This window comes from Glycine soja, chromosome 11 (assembly GCF_004193775.1).
Source record: "Glycine soja cultivar W05 chromosome 11, ASM419377v2, whole genome shotgun sequence".
Taxonomy (NCBI): Eukaryota; Viridiplantae; Streptophyta; class Magnoliopsida; order Fabales; family Fabaceae; genus Glycine; species Glycine soja.
In genome coordinates this window covers 20,832,019-20,853,435 of record NC_041012.1, presented here as the reverse complement: position 1 = coordinate 20,853,435, position 21,417 = coordinate 20,832,019, and the positions used below count along the sequence as shown (strand labels likewise).

General features: G+C 32.7%; 3 protein-coding genes across 3 annotated transcripts; all 3 read right to left on the bottom strand.

Moving 5' to 3' along the window:
• Positions 1–2,530: 2,530 nt before the first annotated feature.
• Positions 2,531–4,455, bottom strand: LOC114375682. Its single transcript, XM_028333532.1, has one exon. The coding sequence runs from the start codon at positions 4,239–4,241 to the stop codon at positions 2,760–2,762; it is 1,482 nt and encodes a 493-aa protein (XP_028189333.1). The 5' UTR covers positions 4,242–4,455; the 3' UTR covers positions 2,531–2,759.
• A 1,939-nt stretch (positions 4,456–6,394) lies between these two features.
• LOC114376791 (WRKY transcription factor WRKY24-like) lies at positions 6,395–10,315 on the bottom strand. Its single transcript, XM_028335067.1, has 5 exons — positions 9,899–10,315; positions 9,161–9,349; positions 8,445–9,016; positions 8,020–8,181; positions 6,395–7,332 (listed from the first exon to the last, which is right to left on the bottom strand). The coding sequence occupies exons 1-5, from the start codon at positions 10,172–10,174 to the stop codon at positions 6,885–6,887; spliced, it is 1,647 nt and encodes a 548-aa protein (XP_028190868.1). The 5' UTR covers positions 10,175–10,315; the 3' UTR covers positions 6,395–6,884.
• Positions 10,316–17,267: 6,952 nt separating this feature from the next.
• Positions 17,268–17,768, bottom strand: LOC114373047. Its single transcript, XM_028330596.1, has one exon. It carries the CDS (start codon positions 17,766–17,768, stop codon positions 17,268–17,270), a length of 501 nt encoding a protein of 166 aa, XP_028186397.1.
• Positions 17,769–21,417: the final 3,649 nt, after the last annotated feature.

Here is a 21,417-nt window from a genome sequence, read left to right as displayed (position 1 = left end):
GATGAGAGAACCCATTTGGGAGAGAATTGTGATCATGGATGGACAATATAGAGAGAGAGAGAATCAATGTAAGAGCTAAAGGTTCTCTTTTATACGTTACCTTAACCTTGTGTTGACGAAACATAATCATATACTAATTATCTTGTCTTTTTTTATCCATTAAGGGATATTTTTAAGAAAATAGTGACTAATTTATTTATCTATCTATTTATAATATGTAAAAATAAGTAATATTTAACGATGCAATTTTACCGTCAACATTTTAGCTTACTCATAATTGAGAGTATATTTTTCTAACTTCACTTTCGAAATAACCATTTTAATTGTCATTAAATCTTAATAATTCTATAATTTTTACAGCATCGTTTCTTATTTCTTAATCACCAAAAATAAAACATGTAATTAATTTTTAGTTACGCACATCTTTAGCCACATTTTTTAATCGATTTTCTCTAGAGAGGATTTTTTTTTTATCAGATTAAATTGAGAATACCAAATCAAAGCAAGACATAAAACTAACTGGACCATAAATGAATTCACAAGATAGTAAATGACAACACGTTGGATGGCACATCGAGAGCTATAATATACATTAACTGAAATGATAAGAATTTCCCAATCGAGAGCTATTTGGTGCATATCCACTTAGAGTTTAACCTCATATTTTAACAAAAAAAAAAAGCTTAAATATGTTTTTGTCCCTGATATATATATCCGACTTTTGCATCTGATCTTTGATTAAAAAAATATTTCAAATCGGGTTCCTAATATTTGAAAAGTTTTATCTAAGGTCTCTGTCGTTAGTTAGAATCTGTTATCTACTTACGTGACTGTTAACGGACATGTAGGCATGTAACGTGTAATGTCACATGTAATCTTTGTCTGAGTGAAATTATGCATAAGAAATTTTTTTTTTAAGTAAAAACAATGTCGTATTATTTTCGTGTTTCTTCTTCGTTAGATTTTTTATCTTTTAAAATGACGATTAAGATTTTTTCTTGTTCATTTTCTTATTGTTTTCCTTCCTTTCTTGTTTTGTCCCTTTCTTCTTTCTCCTATTTGTCTACATCACCCCTTATCTTCCTCATATCCCACCATTGTGCCACCAATGGTGTTTCATATATTTTTTTTCTGGACTAAATGAAAACAAGTTGGATGAAAGAATAGATATGAACCAGCAAAATCTTAACAACAAAACATCAAACCACAAAATCGAGAAAACAAAAACACCAATTTGAACATATCTCCACAAAAAAATCCAAAATCCCCCCCCAAAAAACATCAAACCACATCAATAGTAAAAACAAATCTAAATATGAAAGCAAGAAAAACAAAACCGATTTTGTTTGGTGAGCTTCACTGGGTTCGTAGTTGGATTTCATGGGGGGTTTCATGATGGGGTTTTGTCGTGAGTTCATGGTGGAGCTCGTTGGGTTTCACAGCGACGGTGGCAGTGGAAGTCATAGTCGTTGGGTTTAGACCACCACCGCTAGCTCCACAACCAACACCACCTCTTCTTCTCAAAGGCAAAATAACCTAGAAGTGAGGTTTGGGTTTTGGGATGCGAAATAACCTGGAAGTGTTCATCGGAGGCAAGGGAGGGGAACACCGGAGAAAGTTCAAATCGCCACCCCCTTCTTCTCTACAAAGACCATGCACAACCACCACCATTGTAGGGCCCACCGTCCTCAACGAAACCCAAGCAATGAAACCGCATGACCTCGTTCTCGTCGGTGATGCACCACGCGTTCTCCTCATCGTCGTTGCCCTCGACGAGCCTCGCGACAACCTGTGACCTTCATCAGGTTTTGTTGTTGATGATGGGTATTTTGAGCTTGGATGTTTCTCCAAAGATGGCTTGGAGTGGGGTTGTGATTAGGGGTTGTTGTGGTTTTGGGGGTGGTGGTGGTGATGACTTTGTTGGTGATGGTGAAGAAGAACAGAGGTGGTGGAAGAAAGGGGTTGGAGGAGGAGGAAGATGGGTTTGTGTCTGTGTTGAATTTGAAGGTGTTTGGGAAGGTTTGGGATTGTGTTTCAAGGGGAGTTGAGTGATACTTCGGTTGTGGCGATGAAGATGTATATGGGCGGAATCTCATTGTCAGTTCCTTGCGTACTTGACTATATCTAGTACTAATGATCATATAATTCAAATGAAATGATAGTCATGACACTTCAAAAAATGTTGCCTACTTATAGAAATTGATCACATCTGTATTTGCAAATTGCTTTTCATTCTTACCTGGGCAAATCTGAATGCAAGGTAGCTTTCCCTAATGCGAAGTTACTTATCAATGACCATATTGAAAGAGGATTATGCTCCCATGACTTAGGAGTTCTGTCTACATTTACAGAGGATAATTAGGTGATGAAACAATGTCAAACACTCAAACTTCAACATCCATTATTGTATACTTAAAATAGTTAAATGTAATATTAATATCTTTAACCTGTCACTCAAGCTGCAACTGAGCAAAAACATTACCTCAAGAAGCTTCATAAAGACAGAAATCACCAACAACAAATGCAATAATTGAAGATATGAAGAGAATATACAAAATCTTTCGTTAACTCATTACTCAAACCTTCATTTGCAGGCATGACTATGGACGGAAAAGAATAAGAAAGAACCAATTTAATTGTGTAAGATCCTACCTACACCGTGCAGAACAATAAAAAAGAATGTCTATATCTATACAAAGAATGATAGAACAGCAGTGAAAAAAATACTATGTTTGTAGTGGGTTATCAGTTATCAGTTATCACCACCATTGATGTACAAGAACTCCATAATTTCTAAGTGAAGTAAACAGATCCAAGCACTGAGAATAGGTCTTGTGATACTTTGCACTTCTCTGACCAGGGCAGCATCTCTGCCACCTATTGTAATGGCACTCAAGAAAAAGCTCATCAATCAAACAAATAGCCCCAGTCTGAATCAACCTTGGTATGAGATGAAACTCGGTCCCTTCCACATCCATCTTCACCACCACAAAATCCCTCTTTGTAACAGTGCTCATGAGCCACTCTGCAAAATCAAAACCCTGAATCTTGTCCTTATCACCCATATGGCTAGAAGAGGTTTGCACAGGGTTGATCCTCCCCATTCCTCTCCCTCTCATCATCACATTCTTGATTGGGTCTCTGGTGATCTCAAAGAACAATGTCTCATTCCTCACCCATGCTGCATAGGGCAACAATGTGACCCCTCTCTTTTCCCTATAATCTTCATGAAATGACTTATCAGCCTCAATTGCATAAACCTCAAAGGTTCTATTCTGCTTTGGGTACTGTTTCCTAAACCAACTTCCAATGCTTGAACCATAGCTTCTAGCTCCAACATCAACATACACATACCTATTCTTAAAGCTTATGTCAACCAAAGAAGTTAAGTACTTTATGTTCTTCACAATTTTCTTCAGTATAATCCAAGGTTTCAATGGCTCTTCCTCTATCAATGCCTCTGCATTTTCAACTATTTCACGTTTGTAACCCTTAACAGAGCACTTTTTCACGAAATTGCCACTGATTAGGGTTTTGATTTCGAAATTAGGGTTTTTGTTTTTCTTCTTCATCAAAATTTCAAGAACCGGAGATGAATCAACACTGTTGATTTCTCGTGTTCTGATCAGTTCAAAGCAATTGAACAGTTCAAGGAAAGAGTCGAAGCTGTAAGCATCTCTCACCGCCGCGTGGACTGCTGCGAAGCCGCCGGGACGGAGCGTGCGGCAGACCTCGGCGGCGAATTCGGCTGGCCGAGGTGACCGCTCCAGGCCGCCGTTGCCGGAAAACTCGAAGTCGAAGGCGTCGCCGGAGAACGGATGTCGGCGGGGGTCGCCGTGGAGGATTAGCGGCGGCGACGGTTTCTTGAAGATTCCGACGGAGTCGATGACGCCGACCTCTTTCAGCGCGAGGACGTCCTCGCCGGAGGGAGTGTCGATGCAGAGAGCGCGGGAGTTCGGGGAGAGGAAGCCCTCGGCGATGAGGTCCTGGAAGACGGCGGCGTAGTGCTCGACGGAGCGGCGCCAGTTCATGCCGGAATACGGATCTTCGGCGTCGGAGATGCGGGAGGTGGCGGAGAGAGTGAGGTTGTCGGAGAAGAAGCAGAAATCGGCGGAGTCGCAGGTTCCGCCGCGGACGGTGACGATGATGGCGAATCTCGCGGCGAAGATGAGGACGGCGAAGGAGAAGAGACGAACTAGAATGTTCCACAGGGAGCCGTGTTTCGCTGCGGGTGGCTCCATGGATTGCTGCGATGTAACCACAGAAGCAGAAAAAGAAGAAAGAAAGAAAGAGTGAGACTGAGAGAGGGGTATGGTTTGAAAATTGACTCTGGTTTCGAGGGTTAAGCGGGAAACTCATATGTTTCACTTCGCGCCACTGGTTTTGAGAAACGACGTCGAAAAACCGTTCAGCGGTACGCACCAGAGGCTGATTGTTGTTCTGCCAAAGTACCACTTAATTTATGTGGAATAACGAAACTGCCATTATTATATATATATATATATAGAGTAGGTTTTATGATACTTAATTACTGTTAGGATTAAAAATATGATACCAGTATTACTTAATTTTATCTGTTTTTTTTATCTAGAATTTATGTTAGAAATAAAAAAGAAATAACAATCGATTAATCCGAATCTTGACATAAAGTTTCCTTTAATAAAAAGTATGAATATGAATGTGATTTTTTTTACACGGAACTAAATCATAGTATTTCATTCACGATAATTTGGAAGATACATAAGGATATATGATGAAAAATCTTGAGACTAGCCATAATATGTTGTTACTCAAAAATAGTGAGCAACAACATTAGCTTAGCTCCTCATAAATACATAAACTGAAACTTTGTAGTTTATATTTTCCACAGGTCAATTTTTGCATTGAAGAACTGTAGTTTGGATTTTTCTTTTTAAAAGATATTTTTATACTTCGTTTTTAGAAAAATACAAAATAGAAAACTGTATTACGTTATTTTATTATTTTCATAGTCTCTTTATATATTGAGACCTGTCATAGCCCATAATTCGAATTGGGTCAGTCCATATGTTAGACCGGGTAGTCTGGTTTGCCTCTATACCCAGCTGATAATTTAAGGATTCTCGATTCTTAATATTTTCATCATCTTGGTGTAAAAATAAATAAAAAAATTTATCAAAAAAATCATCATCTCTTTTGAAAATCATTTTCATACAGACATATTTTCTCTTAAAGTTGAAAATAAGGATTCCTTACTTCCAACTTTAAGAAAATAAATCATGGTACTTTTTTGAACCTATCTGACATTTCATCGAACGAGTGGTAGGGAAGAAATATAAACCCCTTATCCATCAAATCGTGACTAAGGTAAGATATAATTTCTAATTGCATGAAAATATTAGTCAATAGCAGAACAGAATTTACTCCTTACAGAATTTACTCCTTCGAAAAATACTCAAACATAATACTAAATATTATTATAGAAAAATCATGAAATTCTTATACTGATATAGCTTGCAAATATAATAATCTATTGTATCAAGACTTTTTTTTAATAGTTTATATCTCATTTATTTAATTTTATATTTTAACGAAACATTTATAAATACAATTTTTAATATTTAAAAAATTACATGACTTATATATGTTTATAACATCTGTGTTAGCCGTTATGAAAAGACCACTAAGTGTATGAATTCACATGACATTATTTTAACTTAATTCGTAATTTCAGATTCAAATTTTAAATATGCTGATATGAAAGAGGACATAAAGCATAAAATAGATAGAGCATAGCATGATCAGATTGCTGCCTTTTGTTTTCGATTCAATGGTAATTACGACAGAATTAACAAGTGCAATGTGAAAGAAAAAAAAACACTTCAAGCTTCATAGGAAGCAACACTAATATATATTTGGAAATTACATCTCATTTATTATTGAAGAATGGGTAACTTGCACGTCCTTTATTATAAGCTCAGCCTCGTAGGAACACTGCTTGCTCTCATCACCCCCCAAAATCCTATTGTGAGATGTCATGGCCCCACTTAGATAAGATGACAGCTATTTGATTAAGAGGAAATAAAAAATACAATTAATTAAGTTGAAGTTCACTAGCTACCTTACCCACCAAGTAATTAATTCTCAGCTCCCTATCTTTGACTGAGTATGGCCCTAATCAAATATAATACTACAAAAACCCGTGTGATAGCCGCTTCTCCAATCAGCTAAACTATCTCTTCAAGATATTTTTTTAATTTCCAGTAAGATTGGTAGGGACCAAAGCCACTCCATATTAAGTTTCTAATTAAGATGACAAGAGATAGCACACAAAAAAATGTGAAATAATTGAAATATATAGTATGTCATACTATATATAATACATAGCATAAATAGTTTAAGACAGCACATTTCGTATGCAAAGAGAAATTTAAAGGATCCTGAAAATGAGTTTCTAGCTCCCAACTGAAGCCACATGATTACTAAAATAATGATAAAAACTATTTTTACAAACACCTGTGTAACATACAACAATTATGAAATATACAGTATATACCATACCAATCTGTGTGGGTGTGGAATTATACAATAATAATACAAAATAAAAAAATGGATGAAACTTGCATGCAATTTTTTAAAGTAATTTCCGTGTTGTTCTTTAGTTAGAATTAGAATTTCACCTTAATAACTCATGTTGAATTCTAATGCAAATTTTTTGTCCATAAATTAGCGAGGTGAAACTCTAACTCTAACCGACAAACAGACATAAAAATACTTAAACAACTGCATCTAAGTTAAAATAAATGGAATGAACTGTATCTTATTAGTCAAGTAAAATCCTAAACCAACCCCTTCCAAGAACTCCAACCATATCCAAATCTATGCAAAAGCAAATTAATATTCCTTTAACATAGCAAAGAGTCAAGAAACGAGTCATCTCCAGGCTCCTCCTTGTCTCTAGTGGTGGTGAAAACATTATTGTAAGATTGTTGATTCATGTAAGACCCCATTAATGGATTTCCAAACCCTGAGAATCCAAAGCTTCCTGAACTGTGCTGCATATTAGGGTTGAAGTGTGATAATGATGGCCTTTCTGGTGGAGCTGGTGGTCTAAGACTCTGAAGAGAATTGTTATTAGTGCTGATAGAAGTTGCTACACTAGTGGTGTTGTTTGTTGTATTGGTTATTATTGGCAATGATCTACTGATAGAGTTGTTGCCACTGCCACGTGCTGCAGGCACGTCATGGTTGTGTTTTCCCTCATAGGTTGTGATCACTGCCCTTAGGTCTTGTGAGGCTCTCTCTACGTGCTTCCTCACTGGACATCCTGGGAATGTGCACTTGTAGTAACTCCTATATATATACCAGTCACAGATTAAACACAATTTAAGTTGTCAGAAAAGACAATATATTGGAATTATGGTTTTAAATAGTATTCCCCAATCGCAATTGTCATAGTAATATCAAGATATTTTTCCTTACCGTAATGTAATTCAATCACAATTACAACCGTATCAGTCAAATTTTGTTACAATTACTCGTAATATAAAAATTTTCTGACTAATCGTAACGCAATCGTAATTGCGATCACGATTTATTAATTTTAATGGAAATAGACAGCACATGGTACAAAAGGTTAATTTGATTCCCACATGCACACGTGAGTGAAACGATGGTTGCAAAAATTTGACCAAAGAAAAGAGTTTAAGACAATGCAAAAGCAAGAGAGTTACAGGTGCATGCATGCTTTAGAATATATTCCAAGAAACAGCCACTATTGCTAACGTACCTAATACGGTATGTAGTTAGATATTTTGATGGCACTTATCATGCATATATGATGAGTCTGTGTATGCCACATTTGAATGGTCAAGGAGTGTAATGATTGTATATTACTACTAGTATTAGAATTGAGAACTCTATGATGTGATTCTTAATACCATTCTTAATAAAAGGTTAAAGTAGAACAACTTTATAAAAGTTGGATGCATAATTAATTTTATCAATTAAAGAAAGAGATTAAAAAGTGCTTTCTTTTACCTTGGATTTGGATTTCCCTTGACCACTTTCTGTCCATATTTCCTCCACCTGTATCCATCATCTAGAATATCGATGTCACTGGTTGTCTGAACCACAACTCTGGGTTCTCTCACTGTTCTACTTCCTACAGCTGATATACCCTCATTTTCACCTTCTATTCTCCTGCAATAATATTGATAAAAAATATTAATTCAATTACACTTTATTGGAGGGACTATAACATTAAGGAAATGAATCGCATTAAAAAATATCCGTCTCTATTTAAATGTCATATAATTTTAAAGAAACATTATCTCTTTTTATAAGATTTCATTTCAATTGTCTTTGTATTAATTTTTTTATTAAAATTATTTAAATTAACCAATTTTTTTAATATGTTAAAATTAGTCATCAACATAGAAAGGGATGTAATAAATAAAGCTCACCATCTTTTGGCATCAGGTTCATCATTATCAAACTCATCTCCTCCTGATTTAGTATGATCAAAATCATCATCATCCATTGAAATTGATGAATTTTCAGGAGTGGCAACCGAATCCATTTGATGATGTGGTAGTTCATTGCTGCCATGATTTGAATGAGGAATTGCAAGTGATGATGAGGCAGACAATGAGTTCCTCTTGGCAGCTTGAGGCTTGGGATGGTTATGAGTGCCTTTGTAAACTATCTCGGTAATTTGTCCATCTAAGGATTTCTCAACTTTTTTCTTTGTTGGACAATTGGGGTATGTGCACTTGTAGTAGCTTCTTGGATTTTCACTTCCTTTCACTTGCTTTTGCCCATATTTCCTCCAATTGTACCCATCATCTGATCTTCTGCTCAAGGTCTGAACTTGTTGTGGTTGGTAGTTTTTATGATCTGATTGAAAACCATTCCTGTGGTTATTATTCTCAGGGGTCAAACTCTGCATGGCAGAAGTGGTTTCAGTTTTCACCATGCTCATACTTATTCTTGAAGCAAAACCATCCTGTTTAGCAGTTTCTGGAAAACTCCATCCCTGTTGATCAACAAAAAAGAGGTCAAAACATCGCAGAGAATTGAACTTATTCTGCAAATTAAGCATAGAATTTGCATATTAGTGAAGTTTTTTTTATCAGCCAATGTTAATTATTAGTTTTTTGTTAGAATGTTAGTCACGCACGGTTTGAACTATGCCGGTTGAAGATTGAAATCCAGTTGAAGATGGAAGAGGAGGGTGTGTTTGTGTTGGGAAGGAGAAACTAGAGAAGCTTTTGTCTTCTTCTTTGATATGCTGCTGGCTTTCCCCATAACTGCTCTTCCAATTGAAGCCTTGACCACCAAATGATCCAGCTGTTGGAGATGGCAGAACCTGAATTCACAAAAAAAAAAAAAAGGAACACACCACCATACCCATTATTCCAATAACAACACAAAGTTATATCATGCATATGCAATATTCACAAAACACAAGCCACACAATGTAACAAAAAAAAGAGTAAACCGGCCTCCAAAATAAAAAACCATGTTCAGGGTAGATCATCACTTGTGTAACACTCAACACCTTAACCAAACCAATGAAGATTTAAACAAGATGAAATATATATAGCCTATTTGGTTCCATATTTCATGTGATTTTCCACGTTTATTAAGAAGTTAATAGTTACTATGTTTACTAAGAAGAAACTAATAGTTATAACTTTTACATTATATTCATTCGAAACGTGATTTTTTACTTCTCAACAGGTTTCTAAACACGCGAATAATCAGGTAGTCAACCAAAGTCTCAAGAAGAAAACAGTTTTAGCATTTTTTTTCCATTATATTAATTCTAATACACTTTTTGTTCAAGGATGTATTGTGCAATGAACCAAAAGCAAATAAAAATAAAAATAAAAGAGATCCAAGTAGGTTGACTTACGTTGGAAGAGTTAAGGAGAACGGGGGAGTCAAGAAGTTCAGCGAGGCTTAACCCATGAGGGATGTTAAAGTAAGAAGAAGGAGAAAATATTGGTGTTTGAGGATGATTATGGCTAAGAGGGAGAGAAGGAGGGGGTGTGGACTTGAATTTTGGCACACCGCCTGAAGAACCTGTTTGATCCGACGAGTAGGACTCATGATGAGGTCTTTCGAAGCCTCCGAGATTGTGGTGATTGGAGGTGGGAGAAGAAAGAAGGTCAGAGAAAGAAGTGGTCATGAATATGGAAATTGATGAGATAGGTGAAAATTTTCAGAGTTGTGTAAGGTAAGTTAAGAGATGAAGAAGAAGAGGCTTTTAGATAAAAGAGAGATGAAATATAGGAAGCGTTTGGCTTAATAGTTAATACTAACATGAAAGTGAATAGAAAGAGAGAGGAAGAAAAATTGTTACGTGTTGAATGACAAAAGGATGAGAATTGAGAAGAGACTTCTCGGAAGCTAGCTATCCCAAAGTGTGTGTATTTTAATTTTAATTTTCATTACTACTATTTAAATTAAGAAGAAGAAAAATAGTATAAAGTTTTTATATGGGTCAAAGTTGTGTGGTTTGACCGGTTGGCGGCTTATGAGTCATGAAGAGATATTTTCTTTTGTTTTCTGTGTTGTATTTATTGGCATTGAATTTTCAATTCACTGTTGAGGATATTTTTATTTTGTCTGTTGTGTACCTGGCATTATGCCCAGTTGCTCATAGCCACAGTTTAATATTTTTTCTTGCCAATGGCAATATATATAGCCCTAGTTGCATCGTCCAAGACTTTTGGTAATTGGTGATATATATGGTGGTGACGTTGATTTGCTAGATTATGTTTTCTACAATCTATTGATGGCATTAGCTTACTTTTACATTGATTTTTTAATTTTATTATTATTTTCTTTTTTATGTTTCTTTTTGTTTGTCATTTATGTTATATCACATAAATTAAAAAGTAATATTAATATTCTATTTTTATTAAAATCTATACCTATCTTTTAGTATGAGACATTTCATACACTATTATTTTTTTATTTTTTTTCAAAACATAGTAATTAATAATATTTTTAAATATTCAAATAAAAGATAATAAAAAATTCTTTAAAATTACTAAATAAAAGCAAACAAAAATAGTAAGTAGAACCTGACAAATTGTGTCACCACTCTTATAGGTTAAACTAAGAAACTGAGATGACCCAAATTCTAGTAATAGTGTAGTAGTCTTTAAGTATGGCTTCTGTAAGGTTAAAAAATATTTTAAGGATAAAATGAAAGTTCATGTTGTTCATTATGCTACAAATTAATTAAGTTCATGTTGGATTCTTAGGCGCAAAATGTAATAGAATGTGAACCTGATTCTTTATGTATAATTGTTTGCTTTTATATAATTTTTTAAATTATTTTAAAGTTTAAAACAAATTTAATTTCTCTAATCTGTTGATCCAATCTAAATCAATTCATTTACTAACGAATTAATTTGAGTTGGATTGAGTTCGAGAAAAAAATATATACAAATTCGATTCATTCCCATTTCTAAAATTTTGTTTGACTTGAGTCATCAATTTGGCCAAAATAAAAATCCCTAGTGTTAAAGTTGACACTTCTTACCACATTTAATTTGACATCTTTAGGACCATGTTTGGTAAAACTAACTTAAAAGCTAGTTGGAAATTAAAAAACTAGTCCTGATAGATACAAGTTATTGGTAGCTAGAAACTGAAAAAATTAACCTGTTAAATCATAAGTATTTAATAAAATTAGATGTTGAAATAACTAAAATGATTTATTTTAAAAAGGTAATAAGGAAAATGAATAAATATATTAAGGATAAAAGTGAAAAAATATAAAAAGTTAGCGGATAACATTTTAAAAAATGTTATTTCAACTAGAGTCTCAAAAATCACTAGAAGTTACTAAAAAAAAATTATTTACTGAACAATCAAATAATTTTTTTTAATTAAAAAAATAAATACTAATTGAAATATCTTCTCAAATATAATCTAATTTAAGATATCTTTGTTAATTCATAGTTAAATTTCTTTCTTGATGGATTATTACTCTACTAACACTAAAGCACAATAAAAGGACGATGTTACTCTTTTAAACTTGGACCTTTTTCAAATAAACACCCTAAATTTTAGTTTTATTTTAATTAATCTTTAAAATTGATTCAATTTATAAATAAACACCTTAAATTTTAAGTTTGTTCTAATTGATCCTTCTATTTTATCTCTAGTTGCACATGATTAAGTCTCCCATTAACCCTTTGTCCAAAAAGATGACACTTGTGACGTGTATAACAAGGGTGCATCGATGTGTAAGAAAAATGTGTTCAAAAAACACACATTACGGAATAAAAATATCTATTTTGTATTCAAATTATATTATAAACGGATGACATATTAAAAAGTGTACATGTTGATGAGCTCTTGAAGCATATATAAAATTCTTCAATAGTGTGAAGACTCTACGTGTATCCACACCGAGACTGACCTCTATTCGTCAACAACTTTGACAAGTGAAAAAATAAAAATAGAGAAGTGATATTGGGATGATTTCAATGTGCAGCCTAAGGCTCTATTTATAGCACGCTAAGGATATCAAATTTCTGATCAAATCAAAATCATTATTGATAATATCCTTTTTTAAGCTATATTATTTCTTGTTACCTTTTATTGCTAACCATTTAGCAATTAAAATTGAAATAATAATTGACCAAGTCAAACTTGTATCTAGCCGCCTTTTCAACCCAAATTCCAAATACAAAATCATACATGTTTGTTTCTCTTCTTTCACCAAATCTTTCATATTATTTATATTTTTAGTGCTAGCAAAAATATAATAATATTTCGCCTTTTTGAAATCAATTAATCATTTGATCATATTAAATTCTCTAATTTAATTAATCATCAAATATTAAAATAATTTCTTTAACAGAGATTAGCACACTCGTTTGTGTGTGACCCCGTAGGTTCAATACTAAGCAGGTAATATATTAATCAAATTAATATACTAATCAAGGTAGGCGTCTAGCAACACTCCTTAACGTCCAGATAGCATGAAATATCATTTTACTTTCAAGAACCATTAGAAGAGTAGTGTAATAATTTCTTCCATCTTTACAGCTCTGGATTAACTTTAGAGTATGGTATTACTGTCAAACCATTTTGAGTTAACTCATAATAACTTAAGAAACTCATTTCTTCTTTCATTTAATTTTCCTGGCCAGGATATAATTTTATTCATAGAGCTCAAACTCATTACCAAGAGTTGATGGATTCCTTCTTGATTAATCATTAATTCTACAGGTATTTAATCATATCCAATATCCATTCAACAAGTGCTCTAAAGCATTAGGTGTCCGAAATCAAAATACAACAAATAACCTGTTAATTACTATGACAATCTCAGGTCAAAGAAAACTATTATACCTCTTCTTGAGAATTTTCTATTGACCGTTTATGGTAAATTTTAACCATTAGAAAATTTCAACTGAGTCAGTTCAATGATTACATCAACATGTGGCTCATCTATATATGCAAATTAATAAATGAGATCTATTAATACTTATCCAATAAATACTATCATATATATATTAATCTATCTGGATTATTGATATCCTATTTACAATAATCTCATGATCAAGAACGGTTTAGATTAAAATTAGAATAAACTTGTTTCTCATTATCATAATCTCTATTATAATAACAAGTCTTTAATTTTAATCAAGGACATTATCAAATGGACCATTTAATCAAATAGTGAAATATGACAATGAAAATAGAATAATACTTTATTATTAAAATTATAATTAATTACATGATGATTTGGATCGTGGACATACAAATTTATTCCCAACAATCTCCCACTTGCCTAGGGCCAATCATTTATGAACTTCATTCTTAATTTCCATTTGTGTTTGTCAAACTCTTTTATGCCAAGCGCCTTTGTGAAGGGATCTATTGCATTCTCCTTTCCATCTACCTTTTCAATCTTAACGTCACCACGTTCTATTATCTCTCTAATCAAGTGATACCTTCACAAAATATGTTTGGACTTCTGGTGTTATCTTGGTTCCTTTGCTTGAGCAATAGCCCTATTATTATCGCACAATAATGGGACTGACTCTTCTATTGAAGGAACCACACCTAGTTCAAATATGAACTTTTTCATCCAAACAGCTTCTTGAACGACCTCACTTGCCGCTATATATTCTGCTTTAGTAGTTGAATCTGCTACCGTAGCTTACTTGGAACTTTTCCAACTTACTGCACCACCATTTAAAGTGAAAATATATCCTGAAATGGATTTGCTATCATCTTTGTCTTATGCAAAGCTTGCATCAGTATAACCCTTCAGTTTCAATTCAGAGTCTCCATAAATGAGGAATTGGTCTTTAATTCTTCTTAAGTACTTAAGTATGGTCTTAACCACTTTCCAATGTTCCTCACCAGGGTTTGCTTGATATTGACTAGTTACACCTAGTGCATTAGCGACATCAGGACATGTACAAGTCATGGTGTACATGATAGCTCCCACTGCACTAGCATATGGTACTCTACTCATGCGTTCTCTTTCTTCAGGAGTTGTTGGAAAATTTTCTCTACTAAGAGTAATTCCAACACGTACAGGCAAATAGCCTCATTTGGAATTATCCATGTTATATCTCTTTAAGATAGTATCAATGTACATAGATTGGGAGAGTCCAAGCAACCTTTTAGATCTATCTCTATAAATCTTTATACTTAGAATATAGACTGCTTCTCCCAAATCCTTCATGGAGAATGGTTCTGATAGCCAAATCTTTGTGCCTTGCAATGTTGGTATGTCATTTCCAATTAGTAATATGTCATCTACATATAACATTAAGAAAATAATTGCACTCCCACTGACCTTTTTGTAAACACATGGCTCTTCCTCACATTTAACAAACTCGAACTTTTCAATTGTCTTATTAAAATGAATGTTCCAACTTCTAGAAGCTTGTTTCAATCCATATATAGATCGTTGCAACTTGCAAACTTCATTACAACTAGCCAATGATGTGAATCCTTCAGGTTGTGTCGTGTATACTTCCTCTTTCAACTCACCATTAAGGAAAGTTGTTTTCACATCCATTTTCCATATCTCATAATCATAGTACGCTACTATGGCACGTAGAATCTGAATTGATTTGAGCATTGTCACAAGAGAAAATGTTTCGTCATAATCTATTCCTTCATGTTGATGATATCCTTTAGTAACAAGGCGAGCTTTATAGGTCTCGATCTTTCCATCTGCTCCAATCTTTTTCTTGTAAACCCATTTACAACCAATTGGTTTTATATCCTTTGAAGCTTTAACTAAAGTCCATACTTTGTTGATCTTCATTGATTCTATTTCAGATTCCATGGCTTTTTGCCATTTGTTGCAATCCGAGCTTCTCATGGCCTCTTCATAGCTCTTAGGGTCATCATCATTATGATAAACCTCATTTGACATGTCATCTTGCACCATTAAGTTTAATTTATCAGGTGCACGATGCATTCAAGTAGATCTTCTAAGAGGTTCTTATGTTGGGTTCAAAGGTTGTTGCAATTGTTCTAAGATTGGTTCATTAACTTCTTCTTGAACAACAACTTGTTCTTGAACAATAGCTGGTTCTTGAGCCATAATCGTTTGAGTTGAAGAGCTTTGTCCTAATTTCAAAACATCAAAGAAATGTCTCTCAGTTTCCATCTCATGTTCTTGAGTTATGTTATCATTAGTGACTTGAGTCTCATCAAGCTCAATTTCTTTACCATGGTTTCCTTCTACAAGAAACTCTCTTTCCAAAAAAGGTTGCTCCTTTTGCCACAAACACTTTATGGTTAGAAGGTTGGTAGAAATAATATCTCATTTTTTCTTTGGGATAACCAATGAATCTACACTTATCAGACCTTGCCTCAAGTTTATCGGTTTGCAATCTTTTAACATAAGCAAGGAAACCCCAGACCTTGATGTGTTTAAGACTTGATTTCTTTCCTTTCCATATCTCATATGGAGTTGTAGAGACTTCTTTTGTAGGAACTTTATTTAGCAAGTAGGCTGCTGCTTCTAAAGCATATCCCCATAAGTTTAATGGAAGATCGGTGAACCCCATCATGGATCTAACCATATCTAATAAGGTTCGATTTCTTCTTTCAGATACACCATTGTGTTGTGGTGTTCCCGGAGGTGTCCACTGAGATAGAATCTCATTCTCCTTTAAATAGTCAATAAAGTTATCACTAAGATATTCTCCTCCTCTATCAGATCTAAGCATTTTGATACTCTTACCAGTTAACTTTTCAACTTCACTACGAAATCTTTTAAACATTTCAAATGATTCAGATTTATGTTTCATAAGATACAAAAATTCATATCTAGACATATCGTCATTGAAGGTGATAAAATAAGAATATCCTCTTTTGGCTTGAATCTTCATAGGCCCACAAACATCAGTATGAATTAGTCCCAATAACTCAAAAGCTCTTTCTCCACTTCCAAAAAATGGAGATTTAGTCATTTTTCCTTTGAGACAAGATTCACAAGTTTCATATGATTCATAATCATAATTATCAAGGTAACCTTCCTTGTGCAACTTGTTAATTCTTTTCTCGCCAATGTGACCTAGCCTACAATACCAAAGATATGTTTTATTTACTTGATTATCTCTTTTTTCTTTTGAAACTAGAAGAAACATGCATAATTGAGTTATGATTCACATCGAGTAAGACATAAATGCCGCGTTGGAGATAACCATTCACATATAAATCATCATCATGATAAATTGAGCAAATGTTATTATTAAAGATAATGTGAAAACCTCGCATGTCCAACATGGAAATTGAAATAATGTTTGAAACAAATTTCGGAACATAATAACAATATTCCAATACTAGTACTTTGCCAATAGGCATTATTAAAGAAATTGATCCTAAAGCTAAGGCGACAAAATTTGCTCCATTCCCTACTTGTAGATTTATTTCTCCTTTCTTCAACCATCTAGTTATTTGTAGTCCCTACAACGTATTGCAAATATTAAAACTACTGCCTGTATCTAATACCCACATTGAAGAATCAATGACAGTTAAAGAAATCATGAAAACATTTTTCATTAATGTCTTACCTTGTTTCTAGTTTTTCAAAGAATCAAGATACTTCTTGCAAGATGCTTCCTTTTTGGTACTTTGCCTTTCTTCTTGGAGCTCTTGTCAACTACCATGATAGTTCATTTCTTCTTCTCAGAAGCAATTTGATTCTCATAATCAATTAGCAGATTAAGCATCTCATGCAAGTCACAACTTATCTTATTCATGTTGAAATTCACAATAAATTATGAAAATGAATCAGAAAGTGATTGCAGAATCAAATCTTGAGAAAGCTCTTTCCCAAGAGTGCACCCCAACTTCTCAAGTTGTTCTATAAGATCAATCATCTTAAGAACATGGGGTCCAACCTTTTCATTTGCAGCAAGTAAGGATCTAAACAGGGCCTTAGATGACTGAAATCTAGCCATTCTACTTTGACCACCATACATCTTGTTAAGATGTTCGACGATCTCATATGGGTCCATGTCTTGATGTTGCCTCTGGAGTTCTGAACTCATTGATGCCAAGATAACGCACTTAGTAGTGAGGCACTCATCTAGGTACTTTTGAAAAACCTTGGTTGCTTTAGCATCACTCAGATCAGGTGCTTCCATGGGAGGCTTATCAATAGTGCCAATAAGCTTCTCATGCATGAGAACAATTCTCAAGTTGCAGTACCAATCATCATAATTGGCTTTGACTAGTTTTCCAGATTCAAGAATACCACGAAGCGATAGAGAAGACATACTGTTGATTAAGCATACAACAAAATATAGTTATGTCAGAGCATAATTTTTTAAACCTTTTAAAAAATATAAAAATATTAATGATATTTCCACTAATTACAATAATAATATAGTAATGTAAGAAATACTTATTTCTTTTAAGTGGATCACATAAAGCCTCTTAAAAATTGTGAGCAAGCCACTTGGTTATCAATTCATTTCTCATACACATTCTAAGACAATGTATTATATACATTTTCAAATCAAAATAAGAAATATCATATCACATAAGTTCCTAGTTGTCAGGCCAATCCTATTGATATCAATAAATTAATTTTAATACTTCCCTAGGTTGTCTAGGCGCTCAGTATAATTAATTTCAAAAACATGCATCTTATGCGAGAAAAAAAAATATTAATTATAAGTCTCCTGTTCGTCAGGTCGTTCCTTATTATTAATAAAAAAAATTACATCACATGTCTCAATTTGTCTTTTTTGTATAAGTCCCCTAGTAATTAGGTCGTTCCTTATGATTAAACAATTTAATATGTAAGATAAATCAGATGACAAACCTATTTATCTTTTAGATATATAACAATTATATAATTTACACACATAGCATAAAAAAATTTCTCTCAAATAATTGAACGAGATACAATGCTTGAAGCGCATACCTCTTTGATATCACATATCCTGATGCAGCATCTTTCCATTGAATTATTATCCAGCAATTTGAAAATAAAAGAATTAATAACAAATTGCTCAAAATTGAAGGAAAGGTTTAATCTTTTAAAAGGAATCCAAATAAAATAAAAAATATTTATTCTCCTTTATATAAAAATACCAACGTATATGATATGGAACATCTCCAACAAATCAAACACCGTATTAACAACTAATTGCAAACATTTCACTGATTCAAAACAACATCCACGTAACAAGATTACAAATTGCACAAAAAAAATTAATTTGATTTGACAATGTAATCATGCGATCATAACAAGCAGCATTATGTGTAAGTAAATAAAAATTGAAACTTTTTCAAATTTTTGTTAAATATAATTTCAATACAAAAGACCCATGACTCTAATACCAATTGTAGGAAAAAAAGTGTTCAAAAAACACACATTGTGGAATAAAAGGACCTATTTTGTATTTAAATTATATTATAAACAAATGACATATTAAAAAGTATATCTGTCAATGAGTTCTTGAAGCATAAAATTCTTCTGTGAATACTCTACGTGTATTCACACCGAGACTGACCTCTATTCATCAACAACTTTGAACAAGTGGAAAAATAAGAATAGAGAAGTGATATTGGGATAATTTCAACGTGCAGCCTAAGGCTCTATGTAACCAAATTTTTTATCGAATCAAAATCATTATTAATAGTATCTTTTTTTAAGCTATATTATTTCTTATTATCTTTTATTGCTAACCATTTAGCAATTAAAATTGAAATAATAATTGACCAAGTTAAACTTGTATCTAGCCGCCTTTTCAACCCAAATTCCAAATACAAAATCATACATGTTTGTTTCTATTCTTTCACCAAATCTTTGATATTATTTATATTTTCAATGCTAATAAAAATATAATAATATTCCATCTTTTTGAAATCAATTAATCATTTGATCTTATTAAATTCTCTAATTTAATTAATCATCAAATATTAAAATAATTTCTTTAACAGAGATTAGCACACTCGTTTGTGTGTGACCCTGTAAGTTCAATACTAAGCCGATAATATATTAATCAAATTAATATACTAATCAAGGTAGGCGTCTAACAACACTCCTTAACATCCAGATAACATGAAATATCATTTTACTTTCAAAAACTATTAGAATAGTAGTGTAATAATTTCTTCCATCCTTACAGCTCTGAGTTAACTCTAGAGTATGGTATTATTGTCAAATCCTTTTGAGTAAACTCATAATAACTTAAGAAACTCATAAAGCTCAAACTCATTACCAAGAGTTGATGGATTCCTTCTTGATTAATCATTAATTCTATATGTATTTAATTATATCTAATATCCATTCAACAAATGCTCTAAAACATTAGGTGTCCGGAACCAAAATACAACAAATAACCTGTTAATTAGTATGACAATCTCAGGACAAAGAAAACTATTATACCTCTTATTGAGAATTTTCTATTGACAGTTTATGAAAAATTTTAACCATTAGAAAATTTGAATTGAGTAAGTTCAATGATCACATCAACATGTGACTCATCTATATATGCAAATTAATAAATGAGATCTATTAATATTTATCCAATAAATACTATCACATATATTAATCTATCCAGATTACTGATATCCTATTTACAATAATCCTATGAATCATGATCAAGAATAGTTTAGATTAAAATTAGAATAAATTTGTTTCTCATTATCATAATCTCTATTATAATAACAAGTCTTTAATTTTAATCAAAGACATTATTAAATGGACCATTTAATCAAATAGTGAAATATGATAATGAAAATAAAATAATACTTTATTATTAAAATTAAAATTAATTATATGATGATTTAAATCGTGTGCATACAAATTTATTGTCAACATAATATTATCGAAGTCGTGCATTATTCATATTATTCATAGACAGAAACCGTACTTCAATTCTTTTTGCCCATCCAAAGTTCCAACTTTTGCTTTGTGAAACTTTAGTCAATCGACAATTATCTGCATCCAAAAATAATAATAAAAAAATATTATTTATGAATTAAATTAAAATGTATTAATAGTGTTAAAGTTTCTTACATTGATTATATAATTTATTAAGTTTTATAATAATTATTTTAAAAATTATATTTGTGATAATTTTTATTGATTAATAATATAAAAATGTGTATACTAATAATATTAAAAAATTAAACATGTTATTTACATACATAATAAATTTATATACTTGTATAATACTTTTTGTTTTAATTCATTTCATTAATATTTAATTCACACGCTGTATTTTTTTCTACATATTTTATACAAAATAGAAATACAATTTCTCATTAAAAATGCAAAAATCATGCAATGTATATTTTCGATCTGGTATCATATAATACATTATATATGTAATTAAAATAGTAATTTAGACGACAAGAAAAAGCAGGATATCTTTTAAATTTCCAATTGTAAACATAATATTCTATTGGTGAATTATTTGGCACAACCTTGTCTTAGGGGTTGTAGTGCCCTCTCTTAGTATGTCCAATGAGAAGTAGTCACGTGTGGTCGTTGTCCACATCAGAAAGGAGTGTCATTTCCAGCCATGGGGTAGATTTGTAATTTTCATATGTTTTTCTTATTTTCTTTGAATTTTGTAACAAAATATTTCTGATGGAATGGAAACATCGTTGTTTTAATTATTATTTATTTTTAAATGTTAAGTTAGCCTTTGTGTGACCCCTTTTCATGTGCCCCCATTTCCGACAATCCCTTTTCTTGTGACCCCATTTTCGGCGATGAGTGTTGTTATTAAAGGAGAGTGAACCAGGAACCCTATGTCTTCCATGTGCGAGTGTTTGCCAGTGAAGGAGAGGGAACCCATTGTGTTTGATTTTTTGCAGTTCTCGAGTTGCTTAAGTTGAGTATTTGCCTGTTTCGTCATGGGTTTAGCCCAATGATGGAGACTGAACCCTAAGTCTCCTATTTTT

Bases quoted from the DNA above. Each gene is read 5' to 3' on its own strand.
- LOC114375682 (XM_028333532.1), bottom strand. From the start codon at position 4,241: ATGGAGCCACCCGCAGCGAAACACGGCTCCCTGTGGAACATTCTAGTT.
- LOC114376791 (XM_028335067.1), bottom strand. From the start codon at position 10,174: ATGACCACTTCTTTCTCTGACCTTCTTTCTTCTCCCACCTCCAATCAC. The intron at 9,017-9,160 runs GTGCGTGACTAA...GTTGATCAACAG, and splicing joins CAACCGGCATAGTTCAAACC to GGATGGAGTTTTCCAGAAAC. The intron at 8,182-8,444 runs GTGAGCTTTATT...ATATTATTGCAG, and splicing joins GAACCTGATGCCAAAAGATG to GAGAATAGAAGGTGAAAATG.
- LOC114373047 (XM_028330596.1), bottom strand. From the start codon at position 17,768: ATGTCTTCTCTATCGCTTCGTGGTATTCTTGAATCTGGAAAACTAGTC.